This window comes from Epinephelus lanceolatus, chromosome 3 (genome assembly GCF_041903045.1).
Source record: "Epinephelus lanceolatus isolate andai-2023 chromosome 3, ASM4190304v1, whole genome shotgun sequence".
Taxonomy (NCBI): domain Eukaryota; kingdom Metazoa; phylum Chordata; class Actinopteri; order Perciformes; family Serranidae; genus Epinephelus; species Epinephelus lanceolatus.
The window spans coordinates 28,339,642-28,352,206 of record NC_135736.1 but is presented as its reverse complement, the minus strand read 5'-3'; the positions used below and the strand labels follow the sequence as shown (position 1 = coordinate 28,352,206).

Here is a 12,565-nt window from a genome sequence, read left to right as displayed (position 1 = left end):
TGATTAAGGGGACATTTAATTTGTGTTTTGTAGTGAACTAGTGACCTCAGTGTATCAGAGGCAGGGTCTGTCCCTCTGCATCCTAAATCTTGCTTTTCCCCTTTTGTCAGGCACCACACGTTGGCGTTTGTGCCTTCCACTGGTGTAGTGTACGCGTTTGGTTGTAACAGCCACGGCCAGCTGGGCACAGGAATACTGGGGGATGCCAGGACCCCATTTCCTGTCAAGTCCAGTTCTCTGACTGGGAATTTCCATAAAACAGGTAAGCAGAAGACTCTGTTACAGCATATATGACATATATGATTGTGGCTTAAATGGCTTTTTGAAATGCCTGGCTACTAGGTATACTTTACCTCTTTTTATTGCATGATTATTTGTTCAATGTATTATTTGCAAATATGAAGACAAACTACACGGGCGAAAATTTTATCACCACTTTACAGTCATCCATAGACATAAAAATATCCTGTCGGAGGCCATTAGACAGGCTGAGTCTGTCCATGCTTTTAAGATGCAACTACCATCTTTTAATTGTGTTGAAGCTGTTTTTCTGTTTTTACATGATTCACTGGATTTAAATTATGTTTAAACTTGTTTCTATATGAAATCAACTTTATTTCCACAACATCTATGCACTCATATGCCTTTATACTTGTACTTGTAGACATATACAGTATGTGTTGTGAAGCACTTGGGTGCAAAACCTGTTTGCTTTTTAAAGTGCTACATAGTTGACATAAACATTGGTAAAATTTGAGCTTCAGAGAGCTCAAAACTTAAGGGACATTGGCTTTTAGTTGGAGGGCATAAAGTTGTGTAATCAGCTAATAACAACCTGTTACAGTTTTCACAGATGATAGAGAAATGTCCCATTAGTGCCAGATTGAGTACTTAACTGTACTTAACTGTCATGTTGACTGTGGCAGTGCTGATGTACAGGTTAATAACTGAAGATTAAAGACTGATTTTTCTTAATAAACTGTAATAAAAGTGGGCGGCTGTGGCTCAGAGGTAGAGCGGGTAGTTCACTAATCGGAAGATCAGAGGTTTGATCTCCGGCTCCTCCAGTCTGCATGTAGCCTCTGCCACCAGTGTATGAAGGTGACTCGACTTTGAGTGGTTGGATGAACACTATTTGTGGTATTTCAATGATCAAAATTTAGGTTGTGATGTGTGTTTGCTGAAATTATAATCCAGTGGATGTGGGACACAGGAGAATCTTTTCTAAGATAGAAGTTGACCATGAAAACTATTTTACAAAGATTAGATTTTCAGATTTTGATTATTGCCACAATATAGTATCCTTTATCCTTCAGCAGTATACTCATGGTCATACAATTTCCACAGCTGAAAATGCTTCAAAAAGCAAGAACTACATCTACTCAAACTAATTATTTGATTAACTGTTATACATTGTTTCCCAGCTAACCTGCTGTTTCTCTCTCTTTATTAGAATCAAGACAATATACAGTGACCAAAATCATCTGTGGAGGAGACCATAGCTTCTTATTGTACTCCAATGATCAGGTATGTGATTTAATTAAGAATTTAGTGACCCTTTCCCCTCCTCAGCTTGTTGCCTGTAACTGTCTATAGTTTTCTGTTAAATGTTGTCACTCCCCTCAGTTTTTGCAGCTCTGTAATCACAGACTTGAAAGCCTAACTTTTGCAGCATATTTTGCAATTGAACATGTTATTCAGCATTTTACTGCACTGTTTTTTACTGCACACTGTATCGTCTAACCTGAGTTAGTTCTTGAAGTTGGACTGTAAGTTGAACCTTTCTTCTAGCCTTACCATCAGCACTTAACCCTCAACAGAAACCTCAACCTAATCACAATCACTACAGAAGAAATGCTGATTAAAACAATTTCAAAATAAGCAGCTTAATAAAAAAAAAGACCCCCAAAATAACTTTTCTTTTGATGATGCTTTCCATTTAATCAGTTTCAGTGTTTCACCACAGGGTGGCATTAATGTCTAAGCTCTTCCCACTTCCTACAAAGGCGCTATACTCTATATGGAACAACTGTCTGCTACAAATTTCGAGCAAATTGTCAGGAATGTGCGCTGATAAAGACATAACACACATTCAGGCTCTACAGCAGAGTATTTAGACTTGAGGCGTGGCCTATTTATGTTATCTTGGTGGAGGAAAGAGACACAACCCAGACTGAAGCTCAAACTGTGGAAGTACCAGTTCAAACAATCCTCCAAATGTCTGTGATTTTTATCTCTGTTTATCTTCCTCTCTGCAGAACTGTGTCCCCCCAGAAGACTTCAGGGTGATAAATATCAGTAGATCACTCTCCCCAATCAATTATGAAAGATTAAATTCATGGAGGTTAAAGCTGATGTACAGCACAGACTCAAGTGTCACAAAGTAAGTCATATAATAAACATTACTGTTTGAAATGTATTTGATTGTACTGTATATTAAAATGGCCCTTCTCATATAGATGTGTAGTATCAATTGGCTCGATTTTAATAAATCAAATGTTAATGTTCTCTGTACTCTGCTTTTTTGTTTTTGTGCACAGTGACATCATAATTCAACTTTCCTCTACTGCTTGTTGGAACGGCAGCTTTTTGGACCAAAGGTATGTAAACACCACATTAACATAACTGACTTAGTGCCAACTTAAGTACTGTACTGAAATACAGTTTGGAGATTCTGCATTTTACTTTTCAGACTAAGATTAACCATTTTTCTGCTACTTTACACTGGTACTCCACAACATTTAGGTGGGAAATACTGCACTTTTTACTCCACTACACCAGCTGTGGTTGCTCATTACTTAAAAAGATTTTCTAAAGATTTTTACATTTTTTAAAAGATTAAAGATAAACATACAATACATTTTAAAAACCGAACCCGTGGTTCCCATCATTTTTCACTATCTACAAAAAAAGTTTATTATATCACTCCTTGTCGTGTTCCAGATGTCTGTGAGATGTTAGGAGAGACATTTCCCCTCTAAAATTCTTAGATGGCTTCATTAATAATAGTTTGATGCCCAAAGAAGTTTTGCAGCAGAATGTCTTTTCTCTCCTATTATTATCTCACAGCCTCACAGATTTATCAGGTGACCCTTTAGGGGGAACCCCACCCTTAGATTGGAAATCACTGGACTTAACTGTATGTTAAGCTGTAGCTACAATCGTGAAATGCTGCTTACACAGTGAACAATCTGTATTAACAATGTTATATAATATATAACAATATGCCAATCAGGGCTGTTTTTCTGTAGAACGAACACTTTTACTTTCAGTACTTTCAGTACATTTTGCTAATAATGCTTATGTACTTTAATGAAGGATCTGAATATTGCTTCCACCACTAGAAGTTTTAAAATGACAATAGGAAAACAAAAGTACCCAGAAATGTACCCTTTAAAGCAGTGATATTCAATTTATGGCCCATGGACCAAATGTGGCCCGCTATAGCGGTGTCAGACTGAAGCTCCCAGAACCTTCAGTCTGACACTGCCTCCATTGAAGGCGATTTACAAGGGGGAGGGAATTTGATTTTTCCCTAGCCAATCAGTAGAAATCAACGATTCACCCAGAATATGACATCATTAGTATCCATGCCTCGGGGGTGCCGAAAACAAGCGAGCATTGCCCGTTTAAAATGTCTCCGTCGTCGTGCACGCCCAGCGCCATTGTTGCTATCCTCACCAGTTACCTACCGGCGTACAGCTTGACTTCAGTGTGGCGCTGATTGGCTAATCGCTAGACCCGCCCCCACCCCTGGCGTTCACTGGTCCGTCCATCGTTTGGACGAGATAAATCGCAAATTCATTGCAGTATGCCAGACCAGAGATGCAAGCCTACTCAGCTGAGTGGGCGGGTCTATGGTCTGGAACCAGGCTAGGCCCACTAACTATTTTCTGATTCAAAATGAAAACGAAAAGATTTTTTTTTTTTTTGTGTATGTGTGTACTTTGAATGTATTGTAAATAGGATGCCAAGGTGTATAAAAAGCATCAAAACAGAGCAGGAGAGGATCCTTTGGACCCCCCAGCAGAGGTTCAGTCTCAGCTCCAAATGTCCTCACATCCTACAAACACCCCCACGGACACCTGACCTGCCCAGTGCTGCTTCAACTGGATTTACCGTTGGGCACAAAAAGAGTGAGGACAATTAACATTGAAAGGCTGAAAACCGGCAATTCATGTATTATATATACTGATAAATATTATTGTTTGTTTATCAACTGGCCCCCTGTCATTTTATAAAAGTGGTCCCCGAGCAAATCAAGTTGCGTATCCCTGCTTTAAAGCATTAAATGGTGAGGGGATAAAGCACAAAACACAGACTGTTAGTACAAATGGAACAAATAAGGAGGTGATATCATGCTTAACAGTCCCATGCTGGTTATACAAGATTTAATCAAGGTGGTCACAATGGATCTTCTGTACATAACCGCGCTGTGTGCAAGGAACTTAAGTTCAGGACTGGATGTGAAACTAATACCTGCCGTCTAGTGGGAGAAGCAAAGGCCTTTGTACAGGCTACAGACATGTAGCTTTTCTCACAGCAGACTAGTCTTCAGAGTATCTGTTTGGCTTTGTTCACTGATTGAAAAATATATTATCAAATTAAATTGGACAGTACAGCATACTTAAAAAGGTTTTCATCACTTTTGAGTCTATCTGCACCTCCACCATGTGTTTGTGGACCTGGTGCGACTCATGTAGGCTAGACTCCTGGGAACTGATTCAGCCGGGACCTCACAGGGTCCATGTCTCTTCCACCTAAACATGTTGATTGTCAGGGCTGGGAGAGATGCTATCTGTTCGGTCACTGTCAGTGTGTGTGTGAAGGTGTGTTGGCTTTTTAGGACAGATTCATCAGCAGATACTTATCGTGTCGAGAGAATGAACTGTGGCCGCCATCCAGGTGGAAAACAGAAGTATGGAGACAACCTAAAATACGTCATACTGAACTGTCTGCTGAACCGACTGACACTCACCAGAAATTATAAGTCAATGAAACCATCAGCATACTGTTTTTAAGAACAATTTTGACTTACTTGTACTTAAGTACTTCCATTTTATGCTGCTTTATTCTTCTACTTACACTGTATTTCAGAGGCAAATATTGTACTTTTTATTCCACTACATTTTTTTTTGCTTTGTAGATTAAGATTATGGATGCAAAATCTACATCTTAGTTAAGCAACAACTACCAGTAACATCTAAAGTACATAAAATCAGCCCCATCTCATACATACATTAATGCATCAATAGTTATTATCCAATAGTATATTATACATTCAACTGAAATGGGCCATTTTTACCTTTGTATTTCAAGTATATTTTAATGTTAATACTTGTGTTTGTAACAGAGTATCTCTGTACAAGTAATTACTGCCACTAGCCATGTGAGAGAGGGAAGGAACAGTGAGGGGGATTAATATGACATGATTTGATTACATTTTGTTCCACAATGATATTACTATTATTATAATTCAGTGTACACCCACATGTGAAAGCAAAGATAAATGGATGGAGACAGTAGCTGACACTCAACAAATAAGGAAAAATTGAATAAAGAATAGACAAAAACTGACAATAACTACTTGAATCTGGTCATTGTTATAAAAAAACATAAGAATGGTTTTGATATTTTTGATATGACATATTCAAATTTGAGAGTGCTTGCTCTAATCTTGAAGTATATTTTAATTAAGCTGTTTCTGTGTTCATCACATATACTGTTGGTCAAACCTACAGATAACACAATGCTCATCATCTTGATCACCTGTCAAACATTAAGCACATAATCTTGAAATATTACTGCTACATTTAAACAGATTTGCTCTGCCCTCTTTTGCTAATTAAATGGTGCATATCTGGGTGCAAAGTACGACACAAGGGGCAAAGGGGTTGTATTCAGTCCCTTAATTTATTATAGGGTGTGTCTGTAACTAGTGTCATCTCCTATTCCTTTTAAAAGCCAGGTGCACCTGATTTTTCATTTTGCCCACTCGCAACCCATCCACACGTCCCTGTGTTTGTAACAAGGACAGTGTTAGCATGTTGTGAACCTGACTGTGTAGACGCATCTTCCTTTAAAATAAATGTGCCTTTTAAATATTAAGAAAATACTCCGCGATTGACTTTAGACCTGGATCTTTCTGGTCAATGGTGCAATCACTTCCTGCTGCCTCAAAATATTAATATGCCAACAATGCACCTGACCACACCTTATTTTAAAAATGACACGCCCATTGGCGCACAGATGGGTACAAGTATATTTGCTACTTACATAATGTCAGCACTGGCCATGAAAATGACAACTGCGTCTGTCTGAGACTAGCAATGACAGTTGTACCGCTCTGCGCTAGGTGTAAGATATGGCCCTGAGTCTGCAACAAAAGGTTTCAAAAGTCCACTAATAAAGTTTTATATCACATGTAAATGACTGGAAACCAATCACTGCCTGGAACGGAAGGGTAAAAACATATCATAAACACATCAATAAAACTGTATAATGGTCAGCAAAAACATGACCTATATGTAAACTGTAGTCAGGGATCTAAAACTTGTTTGTTTTGTGTTGTCATTTTCATTGTATCCATCTTAGATTTGAGATCCATGAGACTGCTCATGTTGTTCGTTAAAGGTTTATCGTGTAGGATTGTCGGTCACTGTTTGTAAACACGCTCGCCAAAGAAAGTACAAGCCACAGATTCACTCTCGTTTGGCCTGTTGCCTTGCTATGTTTGCATTGCTTTGACACTGTGTCTCTTGGATGCCTGCTGCTCATGGTCTGGTACCCAGTCGCTACCTGTTTATAAAGACCTGACCTCACCTCAAAGATGGGTAGATACACACCCATACACTTCCCGAACACAGAACATAAGAACATAAAGGCAGAGGGTCTGCAGAAAGATACACTGCCACACACTTGTAGTGGAGCATAGGTGATGACTCCTATATGAGTCTACTGTGTATAGTATGTTGTTGTGTTGGAAAATCCTGTATAGTAGTTCCCAAAATAAAGTGGATCAGTGCTCACAGTGTACTATCTGCATCAGTGTTTTTTGTTTGGCAAACGGTCTCCATAGATCAGATCTGATGTGTTTGTGTTATGACTAAATAAAACCTGTGCTTGGAGAATGTGAAGGCTTACACTCTAAATAGTTGCCAAAGGGTTTTGTTGGCTTTGTGCAGGCGTGTTCATCGGTTTGTACTCACTATCCTCAACTCTACCCGGCTGAAGAGGAGATCTGCTCAGAGCCTGACATAAATACCTTTAGGCTGTGTGTTCATCTAACCATTGGTGTTTAATCCAAAGTAGCGTGTGCCTTTCACAATGAGGCTTTACGGCAAAGTCCCTGAATCTGAGCTCTGACCTATTATTACCCTGTTAGTGATCACTGAGACATCATGGATAGTGGACACATAATCGTGTCTTTGTTTGCTTTCTCAGTGATGACACCCACTTCAAAACCAACCCAAAGATCCCAGGCATCGATCTAAACTCTGTCAGGACGCTATTTGAGACGCTCAACAAACCGGCCTTCTCTGGACTTCTGGAGCAGGTACTGACGAATAGTGTGTTTGAAAATTATATGTGCACAAGGTAATAACATCTCTTCTCTCCTCTGAGCAAGGGCCTAACATGACTCAGATTTTATATCGAATGAAGACTCAAACTAGCTTCCTGTTTGGGTTTTTGTCACTGTAATGAAGCAGTCAAAGGAGGAACTTTGTCGGATACTGAGCTTGTGGTTTTAAGAAAATATCCGAATGTGAATACTGGTCTTGTTTTAAAAGTATACCAAGTTCTGCGGCAGATCCAGCAGTGAGTCATAACATCTAACATTAGCTCAGTAATGACAGCTTTGGGGTCCATGCACCTCAACATGAATTATAATCTGTGTGGAGACTGAGGCCGCATTCCAAACCGCTAAAAGCCTCTCCCAAAATTTAATGACTGATATTTTTTTATCCAAGCTGTTTTGGAATTGAAAAACATCTCATAAATTTATCTGGTTTATTAATTAATACTTGTAGCTTTCAAACATATTTTAATATAATATATTTCAAATACTTTCCCCTTTAAACATGTTTAATTAAAAGTAGAACTAAACATAATCTTCTCTCTTTCTGTGCCCAACTTTTCTGTTCAGGCTACCAAGAGCTTTGAGAGTCTGTTGATCCCTCAGCTGCCGCGCTCTCCTCCTGATGTCGAGGCCATGAGGATCTACCTCATCTTGTCCGAGTACCCGGCCCTGATGGACTCCAAGAACTACATCCGCCTCACTATCCCCCTGGCAATGGCCATCCTCCGGCTAGACACCAACCCCAGCAAAGTATTGGGTATCATGCTTGCATGCACTCATTACAAGTTTTTCTTTTGTATAACAATCAAGTAATTTAAAAGCGTCTTAGGGAGCAGAACACTGAACACAGAACATCATGTCATGTCAACAGCTGTGGCACCATCACACCACATTACTAATCATCTATAGTTCGTCAGCATCCTCATCCACGTCACTTATTTAACACCAACAAGCAAGAACATGATTCCAGAAATACAGGAAATATAGTCTGATGGATTGGTTTTAAAACCAATAGTGATATTTGGTAAAATCAGATGTCCTTTTCACAGTAGTAAAGTTCAGTAAGCAATGCTCTTCAGCTGAGAAGAATCAAAACCAAAGAAACGGTTTGCCACACAGCCAAAAAAGATCTCAGCTTAGGACTACCTCGAAACATCGTAATATTTATTTAAGTCGAGCAGCAACCTCTGGAGTTGAATAATGAAGCCAGTGCAAAAGTGACAAAAACTGCAGTTCCTCAAATCATCACTAGAGGCTTCAGAAGTGAGTTGGTCCCCATAGACCCCCCATGTTAAAATGCCCAACTTTACAGCAGAAATAAACACGTTTACAGCCGGGTACAAAAAATGGTTTTGATCTCTATAGCTAATCACTCCCTTCATGACAACTGTACAGGAGGTGAATTTTTAGATAACTCACCCATTTACGTTTTTATTTAGGCTTAAAGTTATGCACAGTTAGGGTTGCGGCCACTTTGAGTGACAGGCTGTCTGTGAGGTGTCGCTACAATCTCCAAAAGAACAAGATGGCAGCGGCCAAAATGCCAAACCTAAGGCTTCTAAACAGGAGTCCACATACCAATAGGTGACGTTACAATAGTTATGTCCATTATTTTTACAGTCTATGATTTAAACACCTTTGTTAAGCCTTGCAAAAAATGTTAACATCAATACTTTTCATATTGATCCAACAATTGTTTTGGTTGTGGCACAAGCCACATTATTGGGATGATTAAAAAAAGTTTAAAAAATTTAAAAAGTTAAAGACATTCATGGTGTTGCACTAACTGTGTGAAGAATGAAAGAAGACAGCTAGAGACAGAAGTTCTCAACTCTTCACATCTGACCAATCGCCGTGCGAAGTGGGCGTAAATGCTGGATTGTCCCGAGACCCTCTAATTTCAATGTTGAACAGTATGGTGGGGAGGGTTTTCTAGATGCCGTTCGAACATTCAACAAGTTCTTCAATTGATCAGCATACCGATACCTGCAAATATAGTATACAAACAGTACATGTATGTGGGCCCTGCTTTTTCACATTTATTGTTCATGCATGAGTTAATCTCTTTAAACATATATCTGCCTATATATGCAGAATCTGTAGATGACGGCTCAAGATTTGGTTATCAAAAGTGTTCTATTTTCCGTTTGTCAGAGAAGTATTGACTAATCGCGTTTGAACAGCAGGTAAACAGTCTGTGTGGAGAGGCAGAGCGCATTGGTTGAAATGCACTCTCGAAATCCATTGGTAATCATCTAACAATGAGATATCATTATTTAATTTATTTGCCTACACGATTTGAAATGGCCAGTGCACATTAGAGGACGTTTTGGCCCGAATATCTGTTACTCCGAATCAGCCCGATATATTGGCACGCTTTAACATCATCAGATAAAAGCCTATGGGTTTCGAAATTGTGCATGAATATGCTTGAACACAAACATGTTTACATCTAGAAATGTTCAGAAACACTGACAGATCAATGGAGACACTCCTCTTGTGGTTGTAGGAAAATATCGTCATGTTTTCTCAGTGCCAGGTATTTGTTCTGTCGTTTAATTCAACCTTTGTCTCTGCCCCTGCAGATAACTGGTGGTGTTTTGTGGATGGCAGTGTGTTCACCAGAATGGTCGACATGTACAAGAGCATCGTTGTGTTCATGCTGACAGGAGGCAAGACACTGCTCGTACCGGTGTTCTACGAAAATTATTTTGTTGCCACACTGAGGCTGCTGGAGAAACTTCACAAGGTATCCACACGAACAAGCCATCAGCCTGCACTGTCCCTCAGTACAGCCTGAGGAGGAAATGTGCTTTTCCTAGTCAAATCGTCCTACTGTGTACCTTGACATTTCTTGGAGTTGAGGCAGGTGTTTGTTCTCTGTTACCAGGTAAACTTAAAGGCCCGCCATGTAGAGTACAACCGCTTTTATATCCCTGACATCACCAGCCTGGTGGACATCCAGGAAGACTACCTCAAATGGTTTCTGAGTAAAGCTGACATTGTGAGTACTGACGCTCTCCAACAATTTTTCACTTCCTTGTTACTTGACATCTGCTGAAGCTACTCAAACACACATAAACACACACTCCTTACTCATGTTATTCCCAGTGTCTGCAGAGACAGTGAGGAATTTTATCCAGAACTGCTTAGGGGTGTGTCGCTGTTTGTCAGTTCTTGCTGGCCAATCAGAGTCTAAATTCACAGACAAGCCCCTCTAACTCCTCGGGCCCTAAAGGGATTTCTTAATCTCATTACAGTTGCTGCTCTTCACCTTGTTTTTCATTCTAAGTCAGGTCAAATGACTTTGCTTTCTCTCATTTTGTATTTTAGAAAGTGGGATCATCCTCCCCTTCACAGGTACTTTAAAGATTGTACTTGAGTATCAAAAGTTACGTATTTGATTAATTTGATCACCTTTTTGTGGTGTCATAAATGCAGTATATGACCTTATTTTCTCTGCAGAGTGACTTTCCCGCAGTGAACCTATGTGCCTACCCGTTCATACTGAACGCTCAAGCCAAGACAACCATGCTGCAAACAGACGCTGAACTGCAAATGCAGGTACCTGCTGTAAATCTGATCTTGTGGTTTTATATAGTTAGATCACTGAGGTTTAACTTATTTGTTCTCAGTAAAAGTATTTTAAAAAAACTGACTCTTTTTTTCTTGCTTTTTACCACCTCAACCTGTGACTGTTACAAAGATGGCAGTAAGCGGTGCAAACCTACACAACGTCTTCATGTTGCTCACACTGGAACCCCACCTTGCTAGGAACCCTTACTTGGTGCTCCATGTGCGCAGGAACCATTTAGTAAGTGACACACTACGTGAGCTCACCATGTACTCCGATGTGGACCTCAAGAAACCGCTCAAGGTGAGAGTTACGTCTAAAGCTTTTGAAGGTCACTGCAGATCTAGGATTCTGATAAAAGAAAACATCACCCACTCCTCCTCCCTCCCTCCAGGTGATCTTTGATGGAGAGGAGGCCGTGGATGCAGGTGGAGTAACAAAAGAGTTCTTCCTGTTGCTGTTAAAGGAGCTGATGGATCCTGTGTATGGGATGTTCACACATTACAAAGAGTCCAACCTGCTGTGGTTCTCAGACAAAGTAAGATAATCCTGTATTCACATGCTAATGGTTTAACTTGTACAGTTCAAAGGGGCTCCAGTCTCAGAGTCCATAGGCTGTCATCTGACGACGATACAGCCTCTGAGGGTGAGGGCCAATATTTTGGGCTGATCCTGTGTAGCCAGTGGATGTCCAGGCCAAGACTTCTTCTTCTGTGCATGGGTCATTTAGTTAAATCTAGTTAAAAAACAGATGTCTGCATATAAATGCAAAAAATAAATAAAATTAAAAAAGCTAACTCATTGTCAGACTGGGGGGAACTGGAGGGTGGGTGCTCAGGACCCCAGGAAAGCAGCTCAGCCTTCCAGCAAATTTCTCACAGTGGCCACACGCTGTATCGCAGCAAAAAATCCCCAGTGGCCCAAAAAGCATTTTCCCCATTAACCACCACTGTAAAAGTGACGTCTGTTGACAGGACACCACAAACTGAATCTCTCTTCTGAACTCTTCTGAATTTTTGAGCCATGGTCGTTTTATATTGATAAAATTTTCCTCAAGCCGAGAAAAGCAATTTAAAAATCTGTGACGTCATCACGATGTAAAGTCCATGAGCTGACAAGAACTCATACTTAGTGGGCCACATACCGTGGAAGTCAACCCAGAGGCTAGAAAACTTTAAGCGTATGCACCAGGTGAGCAACTCCATTGGAATCAATAAGCGCCATTGTGGCATCTGATATCTAGTTATTATTCAAATCTATGTGTGTGCTATGTTTCTACAACGACACCGGCCACAATGGCAGCAATAACCCCTGTATGAGCGCAGTGCGAAGTGGCAATGATAAGCCATCCAGTGTGATACACACATGCACTAACATGCACATGCGACATTCTACCTCAAGAAACCATGGAG

At 40.1% G+C, this 12,565-nt stretch overlaps 1 protein-coding gene across 1 annotated transcript in view; it reads left to right on the top strand.

Annotated features, from left to right (window-relative positions):
* herc3 (HECT and RLD domain containing E3 ubiquitin protein ligase 3) overlaps positions 1-12,565 on the top strand; it is a 40,284-nt gene that overhangs the window by 10,545 nt on the left and 17,174 nt on the right. Inside the window, exons 8-19 of the mRNA XM_033623680.2 lie at positions 111-262; positions 1,454-1,527; positions 2,259-2,383; positions 2,541-2,600; positions 7,444-7,555; positions 8,147-8,336; positions 10,165-10,328; positions 10,470-10,583; positions 10,913-10,939; positions 11,045-11,143; positions 11,286-11,456; positions 11,548-11,691. Of these exons, the coding sequence (XP_033479571.1) occupies positions 111-262; positions 1,454-1,527; positions 2,259-2,383; positions 2,541-2,600; positions 7,444-7,555; positions 8,147-8,336; positions 10,165-10,328; positions 10,470-10,583; positions 10,913-10,939; positions 11,045-11,143; positions 11,286-11,456; positions 11,548-11,691 (1,432 nt within the window). The remainder of the gene's footprint in view (positions 1-110; positions 263-1,453; positions 1,528-2,258; positions 2,384-2,540; positions 2,601-7,443; positions 7,556-8,146; positions 8,337-10,164; positions 10,329-10,469; positions 10,584-10,912; positions 10,940-11,044; positions 11,144-11,285; positions 11,457-11,547; positions 11,692-12,565) is intronic.